The 12047-nt window shown below is 37.7% G+C and overlaps 1 protein-coding gene across 1 annotated transcript in view; it reads left to right on the top strand.

The window, feature by feature from the left end:
- CFAP47 (cilia and flagella associated protein 47) overlaps positions 1-8969 on the top strand; it is a 484601-nt gene extending 475632 nt beyond the window's left edge. Inside the window, exons 63-64 of the mRNA XM_045790463.2 lie at positions 3474-3642; positions 8757-8969. Of these exons, the coding sequence (XP_045646419.2) occupies positions 3474-3642; positions 8757-8969 (382 nt within the window). The remainder of the gene's footprint in view (positions 1-3473; positions 3643-8756) is intronic.
- The last annotated feature ends 3078 nt before the right edge of the window (positions 8970-12047 follow it).

Below are 12047 nucleotides of genomic sequence, written 5' to 3'. Positions count from 1 at the left end.
TTTTGTTTATTGGGGAAAGTCTTTATCTTCTTCATTTTTCAAGGACAGTTTTGCTAGATACAGCATTTTTGGTTGACAGTTTGTTTTTAGCACTTCAAACATACCATTCCACTCACTTCAGGCTTGCACCAAGGTTTCTACAAGGAATCTGTTCATGGTCTTACAAGGGTGGCCTTGTATATGAGGAGTCATTTTTTTAATTGCTGCTTTCAAAATTCTCTTTTTGTTTTTAACTGTTGACATTTTGATTATGTGTCTCATTGTGGATTTCTTTAGTTTCATCCTATTTAAAATATGTTGGACTTCACAAATCTGTATGTCTCTTTCCTTCCTCAGATTTGGGGATTTTCTGGCCATTGTTTTTTTAAGTTTTCTGCCCCTATTTCTCCCTTCTTTTTTTTTTTTTTTTTTTTTAAGATTTTATTTATTTATTTGACAGAGAGAGATAGCCAGTGAGAGAGGGAACACAAGCAGGGGGAGTGGGAGAGGAAGAAGCAGGCTCCCAGCAGAGGAGCCTGATGCGGGGCTCGATCCCAGGACCCCAGGATCACACCCTGATCCAAAGGCAGACTCTTTTTTTTTTTTTTTTAAAGATTTTATTTATTTATTTGACAGAGATAGAGATAGCCAGCGAGAGAGGGAACACAAGCAGGGGGAGTGGGAGAGGAAGAAGCAGGCTCATAGCGGAGGAGCCTGATGTGGGGCTCGATCCCATAATGCCGGGATCACGCCCTGAGCCGAAGGCAGACGCTTAACCGCTGTGCCACCCAGGCGCCCCCAAAGTCAGACTCTTAACAACTGAGCCACCCAGACGCCCCTCTCCCTTCTTTTGAGACTCATTATGTGTATATTGGCGACTTGATGTTGCTGTATAAGTCTTTTAGATTTTCTTTACTCTGTTTCATTTCTTTTTCCTGTTGTTCCTCTAACTGGATGGTTTCAAAGGACTTATCTTTAGGCTCCCTGATTACTTCTGCTTGATCAAATCCATTGTTGAACCCCTCTAGTGAGTTTTTCGGTTCAGTTATTGCCTTCTTCAGCTCTAAAATTTGTTTGGGCTTTTTTATATTTTCTGTCTCTTTGTTTTGTTCGTGCATTATTTTCCTGAGAGTGTTAAGCATCTTCGTAACAGTTATTTTGAATAATTGGTCAGTAATTCCTATACTTCCATTTCTTTATGGTGAGTTTCTAGAGATTTCTTTCGTTCCTTTAATTGGATAACTTTTTCCTGTCTTCATGTTCTTTGTAACTTTGTGTTGATATCCACACATTTGAAAAAAATAACCACCTCTCTCAGTCTCCATAGACTAGCTTCATGCAGGGAAAGATCTTCACCACTCAGACCAACTAGAGATCCTGGGGACACCTCAGATCTTTTTTGTGAGTATATCTGTCTGAACTTGCGTGTAAAGATTACTAATTAGAGGCGTTTGCTGGTTTCTATTTTTTCAGGTGTTCCTAACCTCTTGCTCTCTTTGCTGTCTGTCTTCTGTGCCCTGGCACTCTGAAGCAGCAATACACCAACTAGATCCTCTTCTTTTTTTCCTTAGTAGCCTTTAGGTATCTAGATTTCGCCAAGTTCTGTCAGTTCTCTGAGACAGGAGAAACTTAAACCAGAACGTTGAGCAGCCCACTGAAAAGCCAGAAAGTTCGACACACGTTCCACTCTTCTTTTTCCACACTCAGAGAGAGGCTTCTCAGCTGTACCAACCTGCTGGGACCTCTGGAGCACCAGCACCCTGCCCAGCTTATTTCTAGAAGCCCCTGTGCTTCTACAGTATGTCAGGTCCCATCAGTACTTCAAGACAAGCAAGACAGAAGCATTCCCTCAGGCAGTACCCCTTCACATTCCAACCAGAAATCCAGTTGTTGGATATTTGGTCTACTCTTCTCTTTCCTTCCCCAGGGAAAAATGGAAGCTGAGAATTTTCTCCCAATCTTGTGCTGTTGCACTGGTGTGGAGGGCAGACTGCGGTGAGAGCATGCCACAAATCTTCCTGCGGACTTCAAGCCAGCTGATTCCGTACTCACCTGGAAGGCAGAAGTCTCTTAACTGCTTTCTGAATTTCTCACAATGGGAATTGGTCTTTGTATCGTTCCTTGGGAAAAGAGAGGGTCTGGGTCTTCCTGTTCCACCAGAACCCCTGAGTATTCTGTTTTATACACTTTTTAAGTTTCTTGCATCATGCATCATTGCCTGGTAATAAGCACTGGTAATGTTTTAAAACAACAGCAATCATAATAATGATTATATTAATATCAATCCTTATAGAGCAATTCTCACCTGTCAGGTACTGATCTAATGGCTTTATAGAGGTTATTAAATTCATTAAACAGATATGAAAACTGAGGTACGAAAAAGTGAATTGTCTAAAGTTATGCCCCTACATAGAGCTGGGATTCCAGTCTGGCCCATCCATATCCATAGTCCACTTTCTCAAACCCTCTGAGATGATACTTAGTACATTTGCTGAGTGCATCACTGAGTCCCAACCTGAATCTCCCATCTCCTTTTCTATGATTCAGTGTTGGATCTGTTCTAGGAAACTGTTCTTCACCTTCTTCTTGCATCTCCCCAGAACATTTGAATTTAAAATTCCTCATGTACAACTTCCCGTGCAGTGTAGTCCTCCCCTGTTTTATTCTGCCGAGGAGTTCCTCATCTTCTCTTGCTGTCTTCATCTCAAATGTAATCACCCTTGACATGAAAATGGTCGCTTGAGGGGCGCCTGGGTGGCTTAGTCGTTAAGCGTCTGCCTTCAGCTCAGGGCATGATCCCATGGTCCTGGGATCGAGCCCCGCATCCGGCTCCTCCACTGGGAGCCTGCTTTTTCCTGTCCCACTCCCCCTGCTTGTGTTCCCTCTTTCGCTGGCTATCTCTATCACTGTCAAAGAAATAAATAAAATCTTAAAAAAAAAAAAAAGAAAGAAAGAAAATGGTCACTTGAATCCTAAATGTCGCTCAATTCGCTTCAGATCATAGCAACTCATCTTCAGGCCCAAGAATCTTTAATGAACCTGCAAAGTACTTTCATCTCCCTTCAAAAGTGGGAAGCTAAAGGAGAGTGAGCCATCACATTGGAATAGTAATAAAAACAAAGGCTTCATGATAGCTGTTCTAGCCATGCATTTTGGATATGAATTTATTTACAAATGGTTGCATTTTAATTTGGGACATTGAGTTCTTCAAATTTTTATAGGGACAACATTTTATTCTTTGTACACTAAAAACATGAGACGTAATTTTTAAAATCTTTAAGATTCCATTTGTCACCCTGGGAAGAATGACACTCTTCAGTAATTTTTAAAAGGCCTTCTCACTATTATAAAGTAACAAACATTAGGCTCACAGGTGCATGGCAGCATTGAAGTTTAACTGTAGTCCTATGCAACAGGATATGAATTCTAACCATCAAGTTCTCACAAAGAGTAATGATAAAATTTAAAGGTTCATATTTATATTTCTGTTGTAGAAATCCTGAGCCGTTCACTGCATACTTCCTACCTGGCAGTGATCCTGAATTTTTTGTGAAACCTCAGGTTGGAGAACTTCCTCCTTTTGGCACTGAAGGAACTGTCCTCCTTGTAGGTTTTAAACCCCGAATGTACAGTCGGAAATACAAAGCAACATTAGCAATAGAGGTGAGTTCGATAAAGGTAATAGTCAGGGGTGTTTGATGTCACTAAAGGCATGAAAGGAGAAAAGGTTTCACCCACGTACAGAATAGCAACATTACCTTGCAAAAGCCAACATTTTTCAAGTACTCTGTCTTGTTTTAATTTCCTTTTGCCCAGTAAAGAACTTGTAAATATGGAATATAACAAAAAAATTATCATCACCAGTGGGAAGTAAGACATTCTTTCTCTTCCATATTAAGAAAATGCAAAAGAGATAAATATCGACTGTAAAATGATTTGTATATTCACATATTCTTATTTGTAATAACCTATTCAAGGACTTCAGGTGATTTGAGACAGAGATTTTGGAATCTTTAATTAAGGCATAAGGTATTGTCAAAATGTTAAAGTCTAAAATGAAGAAAATTAAGTAGAAGATAAAGCTGATTTTGCATTGAGAAAAGCACAAGGTAGCGAGCCATTAATATGAAAGTTGGCTTGAGTGATCATCTTATTAAAAGTTAAGGTAAGCACAATTTTGAAAATTTATGCAGTAAGCAAAATTTCTCCATCAGATTTCACACATGTATTTTACTAATAACTTTTAGGCTAAAGACAACTTTCAAATTATTTATGAAAAGATGCCTATTGCCAGTGTCTATTTCAGTAGCACGGACACAAAGGACGTGTAGTCGTGTTTCAAGACACAACCACTGTGCCAAAGGGCTTACTAGACTTCTAAATCACACACTAATGAGGCAGTGCCGTGGGCAGACAAATGTGTTGTTACTGTTTTAATGAATAGAGAAAACAATAATGTTGAATATGTCTCAAGAAAATTATTTATATTTTTCATCTTTCTGGGGATTCTTACAACCCAGGTAATAAAAATATAAAGCCTCTGGAGCCCTGCTGCACATCGCCCTTTGCTATGTAGCTGCTTGGTTTAAAACGATCATGTCAGACCTGCTCCCTAAGAAGTAAGGACATGCTCTGACTCTAAGGGGATTAAATGATATATTTAAAAACGGGTTTACAAATGAAAATGATGTTTATTTTACCTGGTGCACAGTGAACTTTTCTGAAATTAAATATGTTGGAGCCTTTCCCAACAAAGCCTGTGCCTGGTTTCCCCTACGTTGATTTGACAGTTAAATCACTGGCAGCAGAATTGAAGGGTTTCTGTGAGAGAGTAAGTTGACATATGGGATCAAATGAAAATGTGAAATTTTCATGTAGTCCGAAGTGGTACAGTTTGATAAAGCTTATGTGGGGAAGATTGAGATTGCAGTGTGTTTAAGGAATCACTATTTTGTTGATTCTGTTTTTATTTTGGAAAATTCCAAATGTGAGCAGAAATAGAATAATTAATCTACATACATTCATCATCCAGTATGAACACTTAACAAATCATGGCCAGTTCAAGTATATTTCTACCCCCTTCCCCATATTCCATATTATTTTGAAGAAAATCCCAGACATCCTATTTCCTATTAATCTCCAAAAGACCAAAATCATAACCATGATACCATTATCACATCTAAAAATTTACAGTTCCTTAATATCACAACATACCAAATATCCATTTAGTGTTCAAATTTTCAGTTGACTTATAAATCTCTTATTTTTTAACTTAAAAAAAGTATTAACTTACAAGAAGTTGCAAAAATAGTACATAGAGTCCTGTGAATCCTTCTCCCAGCTTCTCCCAATGGTGAGATTTTATAGAGCTATAGTAATATATTTAAAGAAGGAAGTCGACATTGACAAAATACTGTTAACTAAGCTAGAGACCTTATTTCATTTTCAACATTTTTCACATTGTGTGTGTGTGTGTGGTTCTAGGCAATTTGAACCCATGTATAGATCTGTATAACTACAGTCACAACTGAGATACAGAACTCTTCCAACACAACTGTGGGAACTGGTAATAGTATGGAAACAGTGTCCTGCTAACTCCTTATGGTCACATCCAATACTGTAACTGCTTCTTTACCCTGGCAGCCACTAATCTTTTCTCCATCTCTGTGATTTTCTAATTTCTAGAATATTACATAAATGGAATCATACTCTGTGTAACCTTTTGAGATTGGCTTTCTATGCTGAGTATAATGCCCTTGAGATTCAGAAAACTTATTGCATATATCAAATCAGTGATTTTGAAATCATGGTTCAAACATTGTCCAGTTCTAAAACCCTGCTCTTAATGACAGCACCATGATGTCTCACATGATAAATGTGAAGAATTTTAAAAGTTAATTCATTATCTAAATAAAAATTACTGTATATGGTATTATCATCTTTTTTAAACTGTTGATTTTAAGCATTAAATCAATTAATACTTATATATGAAACAAATGGCCTTCATTGTGCTTTACTTAGAAATAAAAATGAGGATCTTTAAGAACAGTTTAGTTGAATATTAGCCTACAGAAGCTTCAACAACTATATTAGCAAGTTGGTTCATGGGTTTCCTTTCAATTAAACCATTAGCAAGTTGGCTCATGGGTTCCCTTTCAATTAAACCATATTTAGAATGATTAAAAACTACTTTTTCCCTACTCTTAAACAAGGCATATAGCACTAGCTTTGAGAGAATAAGTTAACTTGGTCAGACTGTTACAAAAAACAGTGTTACTCAAACAGAATAAATAGTCCACTAAGCTTTCCATGGTGGACATGATAAATCTTAAATAGTTTATACAAAAATATGAAAGCTATTAGAATTATCCTAGAAAAAGCATATAAAGCTTGTACGAAAGTAATATCGATGGACCTGTTATAACTAGAGACATAATCAGACGTAAGTAATATGTATGTAAATTCATTGCTTTTAAAGGAATAAATCATTGTCATGAAACTGTAAGAAATAGCATTTTATTTATATATATAAATCTTGGTTTGTATTTTCTCTGAAGCAGACCTGAAATAGGGATTTGAATCCAAGTAGCATATTTCCTATGTGATCTCGAGAAACAGATGCAGGGAAGCCAGGATATGAGACAGAAAAGGAATGGAAACCAGTAAAGGGTGCTTTATCAAGGCAATTACCACAGTGGGCAACTGGAATTTAATCCCATGGGATTTCTATGGAAAATAGTGTGGAACATACGCTGCAGAATATTTATACCTGATGGGGCTAGAGAGTTGGCAGTGGGGGCAGGGTGGTTGATACTTTGTGTTTTGTTCTGTTTTCTGAAAAACTCTTGAGTCAAGAGGTTACAGATACTGGCAGTTGGAAGTTGGGGCAGGCGATGAAATGGAAATATTAGCAATTGGATGTCGGGGCAGACGATGAAATGAAAACCTGAGGGATGTGGGTCAGCACAGCCCACATCTGCTAATGGGCTGTTTCCATTCATAAGAATGTATCCTTCAAAGCATAGCTTTGAGCATTCATTCCATGAGGTCTTTGGCTTTGGCTGATCCCTTTTCATACTAGAAAGATATTACTGAAATATGGAAATTTCATCTGTTTAAAAAATAGGGGTTTTTTTTTAATTTCTTTAAATAAGTAGTTGAGGAGTATAATTGTCAATTTGACATTCTTTTGTAAAAACCAACAGTGATTCTCAGAGGCACTAGTGACATGGAGGTATTGATTTATTCTTATACTATTTTAACTTAAGCTTTTTAATTTATATTTTCAAAGGGAGGTTCAGAGTGGAAGATACAGAGCTCTATCTTTAAAGTGTTCTCAAAAACATAATGAGTCATTGTATTTATTTACAACTTGAAGAAAGTTAACTATAGAAATGAGAACTGTAATAATTAATTTTTTTTGAATAAACATATTCTTATTACCATAGAGTGTTGGAATAAAGGTCGTGAATGACTTCTTACAAATTTATTTTATATTTGGATTATATATAAACACACACACACTCAGCATCACTTATGGCAAAACTATTTGAATCTTAGTTGAAATGCATACAATAACATTTAGGATTTTAAAAATAGTGTCCTGATAGATAATTATTTGCAAAGGGTCTTGGAGATACGTCAGGCGAAGGTACAAAGCCCTGGGTGTTGTTCCCATTTGTACCTACTACATTCCAGATAGGAGTGCACATTCCTTCATGGAGCTCGCTCCCGAGCACCACTGAGTGTGGGGCAGAGGTGCAGGTCCCTTCGAGTACCTCATGCACAGGTGCTCATGAAGTGGGTCACCTGTAACGTAAAAATTTACACTGACATATGCACAATCACCAAAAGGTAGCTTTGTTTTTCAAGTTGAACATCCTATATGAAGTAAAATGTTATTTAACCCAGTTACTGTATAGTCCTTGGTTAGTTCTCCTTTTGACTCCTTGATTCAGACTACACAATTACTATGGACACTGGATAGAAGGGCCAGTTCTGATTAAAACAGGGTCATTCCAGATGTGTAAGGAAGTGCTGCACTTACATTCTTCGATTAATATCACATTACCCCTTAAGCCCTGACTGAAGTTGTTGCAATATCCACTTAGCCTGGATTTATCCTAAATGAGTTTTCTGAACATGCATGGTACAAGTCTTCTTGTGGGGAAGAAGACCTACATACACACAACACCAGAAATTCTGCAAGAGCAGTGGGATTTAAGTAAGAACATAAACACGCAGAAAATGCTAGACTGTGTAATTCAGTATTGCGATCCTGTTGGACTAACTTGGATTTAGATTATAACTGTCATTAATGATTTTACACAATTCTCAGTAATTTCAAATTGTTTCATAATCTCAAAAAAAGAAGCTCAACATATTTTACCAGTCAGTTCTGTAGCCATGCTTAAATTGTCATGTAAGTTCTTCTTGCAAAGTATGGTTTTGGTTAGTTACATAGTTCATGCTGGGCAACAGTTTCATGCAAAGAAAATAGATTGCTTCCCCTTAGATCACATGGATGCTTATTTCACCCACAGGGTAGACCTCTAACTTTGAGAGACTTTTTAGTGAGTGGTTCTTAATTCATAAAGCTAAATGCTTTCTTGAATTTATTTCCCATGTTAATTATTTACTACTGGCACATTTTTAGTTTTGTACCTTTCGCATACCTTGCATGGAGAAGAGAGACCCTATTAATTTGGTAAACTTTTTCCTATAGCTTTCTCAGTACCTAACTATTTCATGTAAAATCTCCCCCTCTTTATTTCTAGACACCGGACATGTACTGGTTGTACAATATCAATGGGTTACCTCAAGTTACCGTGCCACCGATGAATGTAAAAGCCAAAATTGACACTACTAATGAGAGCTCTCAGAGCAAGCCAGTTCGTCGGCGCAATTTTGTCCGTGAAAATGCTAAACTCGTAAGGACAGGGGTGTCCTCTATCATCAAGGGTGCACCTTTGATGTTGAAGAATAAATAAATACTTTTTTTCCCAAAATATTTCTTGGCCTTAAGTAGAATTGAACATATTTTCATGATTGTTCTTTCATCTTTTAGAACATTTCTGATGAGTAATGTTTCAATTATAATAGGCCTTCTCTATTTTAGTTTTTAAACTCTGACTAAATCTATTCTCTGAATATGTTGCACCTGATTTCTGTTATGTATGTCTCTTAAATTGGACTAGTTGCAATTCTTGGGATTGGTTCACTTTTAAGGTACAGGGGTACATTTGTAGTAAACAAAATGATTTCAGCTTAAAAATCAGTGCATGTAAGTATATGTAGCCCATCCACTCCTATACTGAGTCTTTGAATAATATAGATATATTTCAAAATGATCCTGGGGAAAATGCATTTTCTCAAAGTAAAGGAGAGTATTTTGCTCGGTACTTATCATTCAGGAAAAATATACCAATACACAGCCAATACGGACCATCTTGAAGAGAATTTGGCATAAAATGACTGGCTGTGCCACAAATTATTCATTCATATGGTTTTAAGGAAATCACTTACCCTTTTTGTGCCCTATTTTCTTATGTGCAAAACAAAACAACTATACTAGGACAAGAATTGGCAAACTATAGACCTAGTCTACTACCTATTTTTATATACCTACCAACAGATAAAGATTTTTACATTTTTAAATGATTGAAAAAATTAATAGATGAATATTAAATAACACAAGAAAATTGCATAAAATTCAAATTTCAGGGGCGCCTGGGTGGCTCAGTAGCTTCAGCATCCGACTCTTGATTTCAGCTCAGGTCATGATCTCAGCGTTGTGGAATCAGCCCCGTGTTGGTCTCTGTGCTCAGAGGGGAGTCTGCTTGGGATTCTCACTCTCCCCCTCCCTCAGCCCCCCCATCCCTTGCGCGCTCTCTCTCCCTCCAAAATAATGAATAAATAAATCTTTTTTTAAAATTCAAATTTCATTATCTATAAATAAAGTTTATGAAAGCATAGCCACAGTCATGCCTTTGTGTATTGTCTGTGGCTACTTTCATGCTGTAACCGTGAGCTCCAATGGACAGAAACCATATAGCTACAAAGTTTTAAATATTTACTCTCTGGTACTTTACAGAAAAAAATTGGCAACTCTGTACTAGAGCAGGAATGGCCTTTAGGAACCACTGTATATTGATTAGAACTTCTTCCCAAGGTGTAAAGTGGAATTCTAGGAACACATCTATGCAATCAATTAGTCTTGTCTGCAGGTATTGAAGTAGAGGAGAGTAGAGGCCCATGTACCCCAGATTTGCCATCCCCAAATAGGACAAAAGCTAAAAATCTGTGAATCTCCAAAAGCCTTTCTTTTTCTCTGGCTCTCTCAAGATATTTCTTTGAGTAGAGTTATAGATTGTCCTTTCTTCTGCTGTACTGTGTGTGTGTGAGGAGGGGTTTGGGCAGTCTCTGAGTGTATTTCTCACGAAGCCTTTATAAAACTTCCCCAAATCCTTAGGAAAGTAAAATCATATTTGCCATGAACATATGGTGTTTATATTGGTGTTTATATTTTGATGTTTATGGTAATGCGTAATATTTAAATAATCTTAAACCTCTTATATTGAGCCTTCTGAGAATCACAATTGCTCTCCTATCTGAAATTCTCCAATAATTTGAAACCGTTGCATTATATACTTTCCACTATTTCTTAGTCTGGCGCTTGTGAATACCAATGGTCCCTAAGACCAAAAGGCATCAAATTAATTCAGAGACTAGAGCAGTTACATGGGGGAGTAGGGCAAGTAACCAGAAAGAGGTCTAACAATATCCACAAACTTCCTCATTATCTCTAGAGGACAAAGAACATGCTATAGTGTGCTAACGTTTATATCTTCATATTGAAAAAGGAGTCTGAAAAAGCAGTAAGAGGTTTTACTTGGAGTTTCTTATTTGAGGACCACAATTTGCTCATTAGCAAGTGAATTTCCTATAGAATGAAAGATAAGATTTTTCTGGGAATCTAGAAGTTCCATGTCTGCTAAGACTGCGGATTCTTATATACACATGTGCTGTCTTGGAATTTGATTGTAGATTCTTTGAAACTTGATCAAATATCTATTAATTCATTCATGTGTTTATGCCCTTACTTATTAAACAGGTGTTAAGTACTGCTCCAAGCTACTCAACCTTGATATAAAAACAAATGAACCCTGATCAGACCTTTCCTGCAAGTGCCCCCTGACCAATGGAGAAGACAGGTGTGAGCAGGTAGTTTCCAGACCATATGGAAAGGTGTTGTGATTGAGACCTTAGTATAAAAACACAGAGGTGGGGACCTGGCTAGGGAGTGAGAAGAGGCCTCAAGGAAGACGTCGGATTTGACGAGGATACTAATGGAGTTGGAGTGTTCCAGGTATAGAAGGGGAGTATGACCTCTCGGTCTGGGAGGAAGAACATGTGCCAAAGCATACAAATGTGACAGAATATAGCATGTACCGAGACAAGCAAGTAGTGGTTGGAGCTCAGGATAAGTGATTTGGGGAGTGATAGAAAATGTGAGAACAAACGTAGGTGGGAACAGAAGAGCTTAACGTGACTTACAAACTTAGCTCAGGGACTACATGAAATGAAGGGGGAGAAAATGGGTTCAAATTAGAATTTACTGCTTTGGGGAAATACAGAATATGTATATTGAAATGGCCAGTTAACAGGTAGATATAGTCATATGGAACTTAGAACATGGGTGTGATTCTGATACAAAATTTTGTGACTTATTGGTGAATTGATATGAGTCAAAAGCAAAGCTATGCATGATCATGCTCATAGGAAGCTTATAAGAGCAGTGGTTCTCAAGCTCTATTATGCATTAGAGTTATCTAAGTTGACTGCTAAAAATGCAAAGTGTGAACAGAAACATTGGAAAGGGGGAGCCTGGGTGGCTCAATTGGTTAAGCCTCTGCCTTCGGCTCAGGTCGTGATTACCCCCAACCCCTTTCTTGGATTGGGTTGGAGCCCTGCATCCAATTTGGGCTCCCTGCTCGGGGGGGGGAGCCTGCTTCTCCCTCTCCCTCTGCCCTTCCCCCTGCTCATGCTTGCGTGCTCTCTCTCTCTCA

This window comes from Ursus americanus, chromosome X (assembly GCF_024610735.1).
Source record: "Ursus americanus isolate L20-20 chromosome X, mUrsAme1.1.p, whole genome shotgun sequence".
Lineage (NCBI taxonomy): Eukaryota > Metazoa > Chordata > Mammalia > Carnivora > Ursidae > Ursus > Ursus americanus.
The sequence above is the reverse complement of the archived record's forward strand: the minus strand, read 5'-3'. Positions and strand labels throughout refer to the sequence as shown.